A 15,669-nucleotide genomic window follows, 5' to 3' on the forward strand; every position below is an offset into this window, starting at 1 on the left:
GTATCTACTTTATATTTAAGAAGGTTTTATGAATTCAACAACGGTATCATGGCCTTGTATCAAGTTGAAAAACAACGGAAAATGAGAAAATTTCACAGCCTCAAAAGACAACAACAAGTTTCTATGATATCTCAATGACAACAGTGATGGATACTTAGGCAGGGAAATGATAATGCAGGAAAAACTGGCAACAACACAATTTATATCAATTTTCCATGTAGGCAGGTGAAACAAAATTCAAGGACAAATCTCATTGTGTCATCGGGCATCATATATAATCTCTTATGACCGAGAGGGGGGGAATTTGTGTTTTTACTTTACACTTCAGTTCCTTACACAGTATTTCAAACAAACAGTTTTGCTGAGAGGAACTTTTCTCTCCTTAAGAAAACATTTATAAAGCTGAAAGGAAATCAAACAGTAATCTTAAAAATGAAAACAAACAACCCAACAACCTAGATAACTACAGTGATCAGGGAGCACAGTTCAACTCCTTTTTATGTTTTAGCCATATGGCCTACTCAAACAGCTAAATAACAATACGGGTGGCAGATAAAAATCACCATTTATCTTTCAGATATTAATCTTTTGAATGAATAAACTGTCACAAACAAGTTAACATTTTTGAACATGAAAGGCAACTTCCGCACAATTCTGTATCCAACCAAACCTTAAATTACCCACTTAATTACTACTTCATCTTAAAAAAAATTGGAACCCAGAACTTTTTCATGAAGCATTTGAAAGTTGAAGTGAAATTTAGGAAAGTCATAAACATATAAAGACTGTTATCACAGCACCAGCAAGCCATAATTTTTATACCTATCAGTTCTGCCTCTATTAACAGTAAAAACATTAAGCAAGGTATAAGACTACTTGCCCAAGAATTCAGTCTTTTTTCAATTTTGTTTTTCTCAATTCTGAGAACTTTAATCATTAAATTTTCTTTGGACTGCATTCCTGACTACTTTTGGCAGGATGGTCTCACGTTCTCACATTTGTTCTCACAAATAAATTGATAAAAGATGTTAAGTTCTGTGAATGTCTTTTTAATTATGGGCATAATTGTGCCTGACTTGATAAAAATTTAATTCTACCCTTATGTTTATAATAATTTCTTGAGAACACCAAATTGCATTTACCATCATAAAACAATATTTGACTTACAGGAGCTGCAGGGAAGTCATTAGACAGTTCGAATGGCTCCTCAGAAATCCAGTGACCCGATTCTAAAGACCATAGCACCTGCAAGTGATACAATAAGCAGATTTATTATACATTTATTAGGCTTAGCAGGCAATAAATCAAGAGTCACTTTGAAGACACAGCAAAAACAAAACAAAAAATTCAGCAGTGATACACTCCGCAGATCTGAAATAGATGTGTTCTCAAACAATAAAGTCCCTTCAGAATCTTCATGTTGCATAAATGTTATGAATATTAATAAAAACTTGGTTAAGAAAAAGTCTCAAAACAAGAAATCTGAGTCATTATTCTCATGAGGCCGAATATTTAAATATCATCCTGTTTTTACACAATGAAATATTATACATATATTTTTAATTCCAAGTTTCTAATTTGTGAAGTTTTATAAACAGTCCTCTATAAATATTCCAGACTTTTATTAATTAAAACAGTGAATTAACAGAAGATGGATCACAAGCCTAAATTCAAAAGCAATCCCTTTGGCTTGCGACTTGGTTTCTAACATTGGCTAATATTTCCAGAAGTCCCCCGGAATACATTTGAAATTCCTTCCCAGACTTTGGAAGAGTAAAATGTCCCAGAAACAAGCTTTCATCATCATCATTATCATTTTCATTATACTCTTAGTATTTGAATCCCCACACTTTTAAATGATCAGTACAATCTTTTCCTTTTTAATTCAGTAGTATCTGAGGTTCTGCAGCTGTCTCTACTCCAGGACCAAAATCCCTGAAAATCTGTCTCTATAAACCAGAAGTTTAGAGCTAAAATAATAAAGCTGGATTATATAATTCCTGTTTGTTTGTTTGTTTGTTTGTTTTTTGAGACAGACTCTCACTCTGTCATCCAGGTTGTAGTGCAGTGTTGCAATCTCGGATCACTGCAACCTCCACCTCCCAGGTTCAAGCGATTCTCCTGCCTCAGCCTCTTGAGTAGCTGGGACTACAGGCACCCAGCACCACACCAGACTAATTTGTTTTGTATTTGTAGTAGAGATCAGGTTTCCCCATGTTGGCCAAGCTGGTCTCGAACTTCTGGCCTCAGTTGATCTGCCAACCTCAGCCTCAATGCATGTTATTTAAGGAGATACAATAACAATATGTGAGGCTCCCCACAAACGCATAAAATTAACCCAGAAAATAAAAGGTAAAAATCAGGTTCATTTCAGACAAGAGGCAACATAGAAGTATAGTACAGTGAGAAATACAATGTACCAGTGACAGAAGCCAGGAACCAGCCTTAAAAATGCGTGTGGCATTCAAGTTCAAATATAATCCACATTAAAATGTCAACCAAATTTAAACAACCTCATGGAGAAAATTTATGTCCTCTGAATTTAGCCCTTTCTAAATGTTAAGAAAATAAAACCATAAGAGGCTAAAGTAGAGTTCTGGTCAGTAAATTAATTAATTTACATAGGCATCCCAGGAATTAATATTCTATAGAGATAGGAGAAAACACTAATTTAGTTGTATTAAAATCATCAAGTCAGAAATACAGTGTAAACATTTTGCTCCAGTAGTTTCATCGGCCAAACACATCTTTACCTTAGTAGAGTGTTCAAAATAGCGAAAATCTACTTCGAAAGAGCACAGGTAAGGCTGTACGCAAACTTAAAAACAAAAGGTTGGCCCAACATATTTCTCATAAGAAGGGCAGAGTGAATTCAGCATCTGCTGCATCAGGAATTCAGCATCTTGTAGGTAACACATTACATAATGGAAATAGTGTTTTTTACATTGTAATATTATCATTCATAAAACCCAAACCTTGCTGATGAATGTAACTAGTAACTACATCTGTGAATAGGAACTGCTTTATTTCTTCCTGTCTGATATGTATGCACACTTTATTTCCCACCTTATTGCACTGGATAAGACCCTCCTGTTCAAGGCAGGGAAGGAACAGTGAGAGCATTAGAAGTTCTTTGAACAACTTTGTGAGGCAGACTTCTTCAGTTTACTGTGGTATAGGATATCATAAAAACCTAAAGTGTTCAACGTAATGTACCTATGTTCACATCAATGTATCTATTATGTTAATGTGTCTATGTTCAAATTAATCTATAGAAAGCACAAGCTTTTTTCTGTATTTATATTTTCGAAAGCCACTTTAGCTTCATAGCAAAATTAAGAGGAAAGTACAGAGAGCTCCCATACACCTCCTGCCCCGACACAAGCATTTCAATGTCTCCCACTGGAGTGCTACATGTGTTGTACCCAGTCATCCCATGTTGACACATCATTATCACCCAAAGTCCACAGTTTAAATTATAGTTCCTTATAAGTGAAAAGCATATACTATGATGGAGTACTGGTGCTGGCCAGTAGTTGCAGTGCTTCCCTAAGCTCTTTTCAACTTCCTATTTCTTTTTCTTTTCTTTTGAGACAGAGTCTTCCCTCTGTCCCCCAGGCTGGAGTACAGTGGTGCAATCTTGGCTCACTGCAGCCTCCATCTTCCAGGTTCAAGCAATTCTCCTGCCTCAGCCTCCTGTGTAGCTGAGACTACAGGCACACCTCACCATGCCTGGCTAATATTTTTCTTTTTTTTTTTCTTTCTTTTTTTTAGTAGAGATGGGGTTTCACAGTATTGGTCAGCCCTGCCTCGGCCTCTCAATGTGTTGGGATTTCAGGTATGAGCCACTGCACCCAGCCCTCTCAACTTCTTATTTCTCAAAGAATTACAAATTTCTGAGTGATCAAAAGGATTACAGCTAAATATCAGTAAATGTTACATCTCCAATTAGGATCAATCGAATTAAATTTTATTCATTCATTAGCTTATTGGTATTTTCTTAACTGCCTAAGAAATTTTCTTCAGCCAAAACCAAAATTTATTCACAAAGTATTTCATAAGCAAAAACACTGAACAAGGTATTCAATTTTTGACTTCTCAAAAAAGATTTAAAAAGGGAAAACAACAAGCAATTATTTCAATGTCTAAGTGATGAGAGAAAACTTGGGGCGTGGGGGAAGGCAATCTGTAAGAGGGATTTTAAGTTGGGCTTGAAAACATGACCCCATTTAATAATGACTCCCTACTGGTATGAAAAATACAACTGTAACATGAAGCTGGTTTAACTCACTGGAAGGCATTAATGATTATGTTGAAAACATTTATTAACATTCACAATTTTTGATAGGCAACATTACTGTTAATCATAACAGTAAATTTATTCCACATTTCTAAATAGCCAGCCTTATCCAAGCATACCGCCCACCAGAGCTTACCACCCACCATACTGTGAAATTCAGCTGCAGTTGTGATACAAGAATACCTGTGGGAATGTAACTGGAAAGGAAAAAGGCGGGGGGAGGGGGGCGAGGGGGGCTTCCGTGTGGCAAAAGTCAACAATATTCTTTTGCATACAAAAGACTCCACGTTGTGTAAAACAGGGGTCCTGGTACCAGTTTGTGGCCTATTAGGAACCAGGCCACACAGCAGGAGGTGAGTGGTGGGTAAGCCACTGAAGGAAGCTTCATCTGTATTTACAGCTACTTCCCATTGCTGATCTGAGCTCCACCTCCTGATCTGAGCTCCACCTCCTGTCAGATCAGCAGTGGCATTAGATTCTCATAGGAGCGTGAGCCCTGTTGTGAACTGTGCATGCGAGGGATCTAGGTTGCACGCTCCTTATGAGAATCTAAAGCCTGATGATCTGTCACTGTCTCTCGTCACCTCCCAATGGGACTGTCTAATTGCAGAAAACAAGCTCAGGGCTCCCACTGATTTTACATTACGGTGAGTTGTATACTTATTTCATTATATATTACAATATAATAATAATAGAAATAAAATGCACAATAAGTGTAATGTGCTTGAATCATTCCGAAACCATTCCTCCCTCACCCTCTCAATCCCCTAGCCCCTTGAAAAATTGTCTTTCACAAAACTGGTCTGTGGTGCCAAAAAGGTTGGGGACTGCTGGTATAAAATGCCACTTGATTAATTAAAAATAAAATCTGATAGTTAGAAACTTGTCCCACAGACGTAAGCCATAGGAATGTAGCTGATTAACAAACAGTTCAAAAGTATGTTTTACATTCCACTTTACTGGATGATACTTTAGGAGTAAAGTTAGACATATCTTTACTTTAATCATTGAAAGTGATTGGGGTGTTTCTGCCACTGTCTCCTCCATCCACCTCTCACTCCACCGACTGTGGTAAAAAGTGTGGTTGTAGGTGTTTATGGAAGGTTATTTATTATAAGTTTTTTTATTATTTACATTATTTATTATAAGAGTAACAAAAGTAATAATTATTAATTTGTTACTAATTTAAGCTAACAAAACTATAAAAATCAAATTACAAAGATTTTTCTCATCAGATTTTATAGATCCTTTGTCTTAGTTGTTAGGGTAATTGGTTTTCTCAAACAACATTTATGAGAGTTTGCTAGTTTCTATGCTGTTTTGGATTTTTCTAAAGAAAGAAGAAGAATATTTGTGATTCTTCCCCAACTAGACAGTGTAATATACTGGTTAAAAGCACAGAATTCAACAACTGGGTTTAAACCAATGTCTATCTTTTTACAGATTTATGACAAGGGGCAGGTTAATGTTTCTGCCACATGAAGACATTATGTATCATTACTAACTACAAAAGTACCCATGTAGTCAATGAAATAGTATAGCAATGAAGTTATTTCTAGGTTATACTGAACTTCAGGAGAAAAAATTGGGGATGTCAATGGTACAATTTTTAACAACAAAAGAATAGGGTACTTATGTCCCAAGCATTTTCAAGTCAGAAAATAAAGAAGGTCTAGTCTTCTGAAGAGACCAGCTTGAACTGGCAAAATTTCAAGGCAATAATATCTGTTCCAAAATAAGCTATTCTTCTGTATTTCCAACACATCTCATAGCATCAAGAAATGCTTCCTATAATTCCATAAAGTTCTTTTAAAAATACAAACCTATTTAGTAGTTGTAGTCGTGCCTTAACAAAGCAATTTCCCACATATGATGACTTTTTTAAGTGAGGTGAAATTGGCATAATAAACAATTAACCATTTTAAAGTGTGCAACTCAATGGCATTTTGTATCATGATGCTGTGCAACCGGCACCTCTTTCTAGTTTCAAAACACTTTCATCACCCCAGAAAAACATCCTGTACCTGTTAAGTAATCACTCCCCATCCCTCTCTCCCCTCTATCCCTGGTAACTTCTACCTCGTTTTCTATTCTATGGCTTTACCTATTCTGGATATATTGTATGAAAGGAATTATACAACATGTGCCTTTTGTGTCTGGCTCTTTTCACTCAGTGTGATTCAAGGTTCATCCAAGTTACACTTTTAATGAAGGCTAGTGATCAGTGTCAAAAATGCTTGTTGAATAATAACAGTATTTAATATTTATTGAGTGTATACTGAGTACTTTATTTAAGTAATCTTTCCATTCTTTTACAGATAAAGAAACCGCCTTGGCCAGGCGCGGTGGCTCATGCCTGTAATCCCAGCACTTTGGGAGGCCAAGGTGGGTGGATCACGAGGTCAGGAGATGGAGACCACGGTGAAACCCTGTCTCTACTAAAAACCACAAAAAATTAGCCAGACGCGGTGGTGGGTGCCTGTAGTCCCAGCTACTTGGGAGGCTGAGGCAGGAGAATGGCGTGAACCTAGGAAGTGGAGCTTGCAGTAAGCTGAGATCGCACGCTGCACTCCAGCCTGGGCGACAGAGCGAGACTCCATCTCAAAAAGAAAAAAAAAAAAAAAAGAGAGAAAAAAAAAAAGAAACAGCCTTACCCAAGGTTACACAGCTACAGTGTAGCAGGGTTAGCAGTAAAATCCACTGCCTTATCCATTAATCTTTTCAAAACACATAACGGTCAGAGAATGCCCGTATCAAGGTTTACAGCTATAGAAGATAAAAAATATTCTCTAGGCTATCTTTGGAAGTAGATGCTAGAACGAAGGTGGGCTATGAATTGAAGAAGAGCTGAATTCAAATTCAAAATTCACCATTTCTGGCCGGGTGCAGTGGCTCACGCCTCTAATCCTAGTACTTTGGGAGGCCAAGATGGGTAGATCACTTGAGGTCAGGAATTTGAGACCAGCCTGGCCAACACGGTGAAACCCTGTCTCTACAAAAAACAAAAATTAGCCAGGTGTGGTGGCATACACCTGTAATCCCAGCCACTCAACAGGCTGAGGCACAAGAATTGCTCGAACCCAGGAGACAGAGGTTGCAGTGAGCCAAGATCTTGCCACTGCACTCCAGCCTGGGCAACAGAGTGAGACTCCATCTCAAAAAAAGTTTTTTCTTATTTTTTTCTTTTCTTTTTTTTTTTTTTTTTTACCATTTCCAAGCACTGTCGTATTTTGCATCCTGGGGACCCAATGCTGGGTCACAGGACCAGCAGCGTGGACCTCACCTCAAGCCTGAGTAGACCCAGACCACTGAACCAGCATCTGTACTTCAGTAAGATCCCGCAGGTGATCCACACGTTAGTAAGGTGTAAAAAGCACTGCTCTAGCTGTCTCATAAAGAAAGGGGCAGGAAGCTAAATATCTAACACAGCCTATTTAACCAAGAAAGGGAAGATAAGTAATAAAGTACTAAAAGTATGTGGTTAAGAACGCGTTTCCCTTTTAAAAGACATTGACTGACCGAGACTGAATTCCAGGTGGTGAGAGGGAAAACAAGCTGCATGCTGACCTAGGCTTGAATATTCTTACGAAAAAGCTCAACTCAGTTGGACGCAGACACTTAAGTTCAATTTATTCTGCTTGCACTCTACCTAATCCTTTCCAGTTTCCAAAAATGAAAATGGGTGATTCTCAGATGTTAAGTCTTAACTGCTCAGAAATATCCACTTTATAAATACAGCTAAGCAATGACCAGGGCGACCCAGCATGTCACCACTGTACTCACATGTGAAGTCCAAACATCTTTATAAATAACTAAGTGCGTACTTCTCTTATCAAAAGGAAAACAAAGAAATAAATATAACAAATTCCAGTGTAACTAAAATAAATAGCAGAAACATCACTTCACTGTATGAAAACACAGCAGAAATTATTACCAACACAGACAATAAACCAAATATTATGGCTACTAAGAGTGATCACTATTTTTTGCTAATCTTTCTGCGAGTTTGAATTACAAAGTTGTTTTTCTTAAATGAACATCAGGTCATCTTATATTAAAGAATTTTAACAAGAAACACATTAACTACATGGGTAATTTGCAATTTAGGCTGATGCATAATTTTTATGTAGTATTTTTAACTCATCAGGGGTGAGAAGAAATTCTGAGATAAAAAAAAAAAAACAGGTCATCTATCTACTCATTTATTCATTCAATAAGTAAGGACTGAGTTCCATGTCCAATCCTAGGTCCTGGGGCTATGTAAGCACACAGGCACATTCTCTGCCCTCGAAGGACTGGCAATTGATAACTAACCAGTGTCCAGTAAAGAGGACACTTACATTTTTAAAAAATTCTTCCTTGTGCCAGGGAGAGTATGGCTGTCTCTAAAATACTGTCAAAACTACTGTTTACAATTTAACACTTGAAATAAATGATCTACTACAATAAACTGTATACACAGAGTATTAGAAATACATAAAAAGAAAAAAGATGGTGAATAATAGCATGTGTGTATATTCTTTCTTATTTTGCTGTTACCCAGCAAAACTAAAGTCAAAAGAAATTGCAGGGCCAGGCGTGGTGGCTCACAAGGAAGAGGCGGGGGGATTGCCTGAGCTCAGGAGTTCGATTCCAGTCTGGGCAACATGGTGAAACCCCGTCTTTACTAAAATACAAAAAATTAGCCAGGCATGGCGGCGTGCACCTGTAATCCCAGCCACTCCCAGCTACTCAAGAGGCTGAGGCAGGAGAACCACTAGAACCCAGGAGGCAGAGGTTGCAGTGAGCCGAGATCACACCACTGCCCTCCAGTCTGGGCGACAGAGTAAGATTCTGTCTCAAAAAAAAAAAAAAAAAGAAGAAAGAAATTGCATAACATTCATTGGAGATGTGGTGTGTGTTGACAGAGTTTGAATTTGTGTCCCCATCCAAATCGCAAGTTGAATTGTAATCACCAGTGTTGAAGGTGGGGCCTGGTGGGAGGTGACTGAATCCTGGGGGCAGAGTTCTCACGAATGGTTCAGCCCCATCCCACCTTAGCACTGCATAGTGAAATGAGTTCTCAAGAGATCTGGTTGTTTAAAAGTGTGTAGAACCCCCACGCCCTTTCCTGTTGCTCCGCCCATGGAAGATGGGGCCGCTTCCCCGCTTTGCTTTCTGCCATGATTGAAACTTTCCTGAGGCCTCCCTGGAAGCTACTATGCTTCAGCCTGCAGAAGCGTGAGCCAATGAAACCTCTTTTCTCCATAAATTACTCAGGCTTGGGTATTTCTTTATGGCGGTGTGAGAACAGACCAATACATACGTGGCATAGCAAAAAATTGTGGGCAGCCTATAGAAGAAGAGTGGGGCCACGCTAAGGACAAAAGCACTTGACTCTGCTACAGCCTCCCTAGAGCCACTAGCCAGGAAGCAGACAATGGTATTTACAGGGCAAAGCTAAGTATGCAGTCTCTGTATTACCCAAGAGTACAATAATTTAACAATAATCATTATCAATTAATCAATTAATTACTTAAGCCAATCAATAATTGGATAATGAAATATCATCAATAATTTTATATTAAATATTGTTATTAATTATTAATACTATTAACTTATTTAATGATGTAATATAAAATATTTAATTTAAAATTTTTAAATTTTAAATTTTAATATTCTAAAAATTTAATATAAATTAATATTAATTTTAATAACATTAATTATTAATATGCTATTAATACATACGATGCTTGTTAAATTATTAGGCGGAACTCTAATATTTTGGCAGACAACCTTTCAGAAACAAGAACCCGTGAAAAAGAACTAAAAAACAGATCTCTTATGAACCTATGGCAAGCTGTTACTTTAGCTAAGAAAACTGCATTACATAATTTTCATTCTCTGGTTAAGGACAGTCTAACAAATTTTCTGTACTAAATTTTCCTATGAAATTCATTTCATTTGGAATTCCTATTCAATTCATTGGAAATGAATTTTAGGAGAAATGCATTAGGTGGATCATACTTCAGAAGTATCAGGTAGCAAAATGTACAATGTTGTCAATTATAGCTTTGAAAAAAAGTACAACAGTTTTCTAAAATCCAGTATTTCTTACATCAGCTCTCTTCAAAAGCTAACATTGTGCCTAAAACCAAATTCACAGAGGATCCTTACACAGAGACTATAACAGAAGTATGATGTTCCTTGGAAATCTATTTTAACTTGGGGATAGAGTTTAGAAGCCTTGAAAGAATAGATGGTGAACAATGTCCCCGAAGTCCCTGAGGGACATCTAAATGATGGACAGCTGAAGACAGTTTTTGAAGTTACAGATAAAATCAAACCATGGTTGCATTTTCCAATGAAGACCTGAAGTTAACGTATTCTGTGCTATTATTTAATACTTACAGCGAGAACTGCTTGATTGAGATGTCAGAAACAAAAGTGAAAATTCAGATGCCTGGCAGAACACTGCAAAGGTTAAAGTGCACCTTTAGGTACGGCCAAAGCTTGGAATTTGTGCTGCAGTTCAGCATGGACCAAGTTGAGGTCCTAGAGGTCTCAGTCGTAAAGCAAACGCGGGGAACTGAGGTCTACAGTGAAGACCTGTGTTACTTCACGGTTGATCCAAGTTAACAGAAAAGACAAACGGTGTGATTTGGAAAAGGATGGGTGGCAACAAGTACCCTCTTGACTGTTAGCCTTATCCATTTAAAGGATTTGCCAAATACAGCAACTTTTTCATTAATATACATAATCTTAGTTTACTTTTTAAATTTTTTTTCCCTGATAACTCAGCCAACAGATTCAAATGCTTCCCAAGGCCACACTCAACTCACCATAATGCAACCACATTGCCAAGCACCAGGACGATGATCTGTGTTGCCGTTGGCAATACTAGAGGGCTCGAGTCACACTTCATAGTGTCCCATTTGCTGCCAACCAATCTCTCTGATGTAGCAGCAGCAGTACGTCTAGGAATAACGTATGAGCAATACGTCTGATAATAATCCCTAACTCAGTAAATGGCACCATTACACATAACCTAGTGCTCCCACTGCTTTCTGTACCATTGACTCTTCAACTCTCTTAATCATTGGATTCAACCTGCTTTTTTCAAAGTCTCTGACAACATCCACCTGATGAAATTGAACAGTGGCTTCTGTCTCCTCTATTCACCTTCCAGCAGCACTCAGCACAGCTGAGCATCCTTCCTTCCTGAAACAGTCCCCCTTCTGACTGACGCCACGTTCCCCTGGTGTCTCCCCCAGGTTGCTAGCTAGCCGTTCCCGGGTCCCCTTGCCTCCCCCTTCTCCCTGACTTCTGCATGGCAGCACAGCCCAGAGGTCAAACCTAAACTCACTGTTTTCTTCATTCTACACTCCCTTCCAGTTACCATGGCTGGAGTCAATAACCTTTCCTCTGAACACATGTACATATATTTAATCTGATATGTGATATCTCTATTTGAATGTCTAGTAGGAATCTCAGACTCAATATGCCTACATCAATTTTTTATTGTACCCCAAACCCTGCACACAATTTTCTCCCCCCAGAATTCCCTAACTCAGCAAATGGCACGATTATCTATAGTTAGTTGCCCCAGGAAAAAATTTAGGTGGGAGTCTTCTTGACTTTTCCATTCCCACACACCTCACATTACAGATTCCACTAGATCTCCCTAGGAAGCACGCCGACCTGCTCTCTCCTCCCCACCTATCAACCCCGCCTGTAGACACAGCTGCAGTCATTTCTCACCTCGATGATCCTAGCTGCCTCCTGCTGCCCACCCTGTTCTTACCTCCCTGCAATCCATTCTTTGCTGAGAGGCCAGAACCACTCTGTAGTTAAAATAGTCTGATGGCTTCTGCCTCCCTCGCTTTGATCTACACAGCCATACTGGGGCCCTACAGCCTTCTCCAACACCTGTCCTCCTCACTCCTGGTGCCTCAGGTATTTCTCCTTCTTGCAAAGGTGCAGCCTTAGGACCCGTGCGCTGGCTTTTCTGTGCCAGGTGCATTAAGTAGATTCCGTCTAGCACCTTTAGAAAATTAAAGAAAAAATATTAATGTAAAAATTTGAAAACGGTGATCAAACTTTATTCCTAATCATGTGTGTGGTTGCATCTCAGGGTGACTCCAAAGTCTTCTTCCACTAAAAAAATCACTTTGACTCTTTCAAACTCCAACATTCATCATTCTTAGCACTCACAGGCTTGTCCACATCTTTTCAAATGTCCTCCTGGAGGGCACCACCAAAGCCCTCAATTTTCCAGATGAATCACTTTTTGGTATCTGTCCTCAATCAGGAGATTATGGTCCTGGTGGGAAATGCGCACCTTGGGGTCTTGCCAGGAGCAACAGACAGGGCAATGGAGGACCTAGACCGCAGCGCCTGCTCCCCATGCTCCCAGTGGCCAGTGGCCATGCTGACACAGCCTGTAGGAGCCTCTGCAAAGAACGAGCTCCAGCACTGTTCAGGAACCACCTCAAGTGAAAGGAGCAGACAAATTCTGTGTCTACGCCTGGGCAAAACCAGAATCCATTATTTTAATAAGGAAAATGTACAAATTAGGTGTCCCGGAGATAGCTGTTCATAGTCACTGCCTTAAAACAATGCCGTGACAGAGATGTGTTTCTAAGATCCACATTCAAGTCAGACAAACTATTTTTGCCCAGAGTCGCCATCACTAAACTCACTGTTTATTTGCAGCATCCTTCTTGGCTGCAAAAATGTTCTGTCAGGATCCAGTGAGACAGTGCATGGGAAAATACTCTGTGAAGTATAAAGTCCTTTACCAAGGTATAATCTGTAGCAGGATAAAAAAGACTTTGCAATCAAATCGTGAAAGTTCAGAGACCCAGGCCTGAGATCCTAGTTAGCTTGCAAGTGCGAGCAATAAATGTCTGCTAGAGAGAACTGAAGGGAACCCTCAGAAACTCAGCGTCAGTGTGACACACCAAGTACAATGTGGCTGAAAATTATTCCTAACATAAGTTATGAAGTTAATCTGCCATCTTAAGGTTAAAAAGAGAATGGTTTTTCAAGATGATCCCTTTTGAATAGACTTGGGAATGCAGGGTGATGAACTAACACCAGTGAAAAGCCGAGATTCCACTTCTGGTTCTACCATGAGTTATAATTTTAGGAGAGCGGCTCAGCATTTCTTTAATGTAAAATGAGAGGCATGAACTGAGTGAACTGCGTGTGTCCTTCTAACAGTTCATTGATTCTATGCTCACCACTGATAAAAACATGTCTCACCTGACTCACTGCTTACTAAGTTCAATATGGATCACATTATCTCAAGAAAATAGTCATGATGACATCATTTTTGATAAAGAAAACACTAGATTATTTGTTGATAGTTAGTGGCCTTGACATTTTGTTATAAAGCTGATTTAGCTTTTAAGCCCTACACTTGTATTTATAAGTGCATTAGCTTTAAATCTCTATTATCAGATCCTTTTCACAAGCTGCTCAGGACCAAAATCTTAAAATCTGAATACAGGCTGAGTTATTCCTCACTGTGCTGGACAGAGTGACACGGAGTGGTAGCTGGAAAAGGGGAAGACTGGATCATAGGACACTCCGCTTGTATTTTAGCATCCACAAAAGGGCTTCGAGGGAAAGTAGAATTGTGGATAAGTCACAGGAAAATGCAGGAAACACCAAATTAAGTGAGAGTGGGATAAAGAGTATTTAAAGGTTCAAATTGTACTACGCTTGAACAACACATAACAAAACAATGCGAGTCTAAAGGGACACTTTGGTCAAATTAATTTCTTTATTTTTCTGTTGTGTTACTTCCTGTCTCCCATAAATAGGAAGCTCGGCAACTCCTGGCATGGTTTTCTATTTCCATGTATCTGCCAGACAATTCGGTCACGAAGGAGGAAAAACATAAATTATTCTCTTTCCTGAAAACAGTAGAGCTAACACTGGAGGTGTGAACTGCTGTAAACATGGAAAAATTGCCAATAAACTTCTCAAAAACATTAAGTCAAAATTCAAACTGAATTTTGTTATAAAATCATCACAGTTTCTGATATGACTAGCTGGGCCACATACAACCATCTAATTCTGAAGAACTGCTACAACTCTCCTTTACAAGAAATTTCCAGAGAATACCACACAAACCCTGAAATAAAAACATGCTCAGTAATGTTTTTCTTGGAGGCAAGTTTATACTGCTAGCCAAAGAGAATATTTTAAGAATCCCCCAATTGCATTGGAGACAGGGTTAGAAGGAGGAGGATGAGAGAGAGCAAGAGTGCCAGAGAGAGAGAGATTCCTTGTACACAAAGTCAGTGTATATAATATATGATATGGATACTTCAAATCTTGACCCTAAAAGAAATTGGAACTGTGAGGTTTATATCTGAAGTTATGTACAAGACATAGATAAATATTAAATTGGGGCTAAGCTTTAAACATTATGTAGAATGACTTTGTAAATGGTGGTGGCAACTATCCTCGCTCAAATTTCTTATGTTTATACTATTGAATTTATTTAAAAGTTAAAGGAGGGGGCCATGCAAAAAGCAGCAGTCATCTTTGACTTCTTGAAGACTGAGATGAACAAAGAAAGTGACTCAGCTTGTTTCTAAAGTTTTTGAGGGTGCAAGTCAGGAGCAACCTATGAACATCAATACAATATAAATATCTGTGTGACTTATATATGTGTGATATATTATACCTGACAGCCCTCATGGTTACCTTGTAATCACACAAACAGATATTACACCTGAAGTCATAGGCCATCTAGGCCTTCGCAATCTCCCAAGAGTTGATACTATTCACAAATAGCAACATCATCAGTAAGGCAAGGGCAATACAGACACACATTTGTGACCTTTTGCCATGAACAAGGGGGAAAAAGGTAGCACAGAGGGCAAAGAGCAATTTAGGGAAAGTTAGGTTTTAAATTATTTTCATTTTTTTTAAGATAGAAGAGCTGGGATGAAGCTTCAGGGCTAATAGAAGTATAGGGACAGAGGGAGCAGTTGAAGGTATGGGAGCCTGTAAACTTCAGCACACAGAAGGAAACCTAGTTCCGAAACCAAGACACTAGCCTGGTCCTACCAGTGCCCAAATATCTCCATTTGGAAAGCACATTAGATATGTAAGATATACTTTTTTTTTTTTGAGACAGAGTCTCACTCTGTCGCCCAGGCTGGAGTGCAGTGGTGTGATCTCGGCTCACTGCAACCTCCCTCTGAGTTCAAGCGATTCTCCTGCCTCAGCCTCCCGAGTAGCTGGGATTACAGGTGGCTGCCACTGTGCCCGGTTAACTTTTGTATTTTTAGTAGAGACAGAGTTTCATCATCTTGGCCAGGCTGGTCTTGAACTGCTGGACCTTGTGATCCACCCACTTCGGCCTCCCA

General features: G+C 38.9%; 1 protein-coding gene across 3 annotated transcripts in view; it reads right to left on the bottom strand.

Moving 5' to 3' along the window:
* Positions 1-15,669, bottom strand: part of MCPH1 (microcephalin 1) — a 241,277-nt gene that overhangs the window by 145,440 nt on the left and 80,168 nt on the right. For all 3 annotated transcript variants that reach the window (XM_023219099.3, XM_023219098.2, XM_023219100.2), the window contains exon 12: positions 1,168-1,245. In XM_023219099.3, coding sequence (XP_023074867.2) covers positions 1,168-1,245 — 78 coding nt within the window. The remainder of the gene's footprint in view (positions 1-1,167; positions 1,246-15,669) is intronic.

The sequence above is a fragment of the Piliocolobus tephrosceles genome, chromosome 7 (assembly GCF_002776525.5).
Source record: "Piliocolobus tephrosceles isolate RC106 chromosome 7, ASM277652v3, whole genome shotgun sequence".
Classification (NCBI taxonomy): domain Eukaryota; kingdom Metazoa; phylum Chordata; class Mammalia; order Primates; family Cercopithecidae; genus Piliocolobus; species Piliocolobus tephrosceles.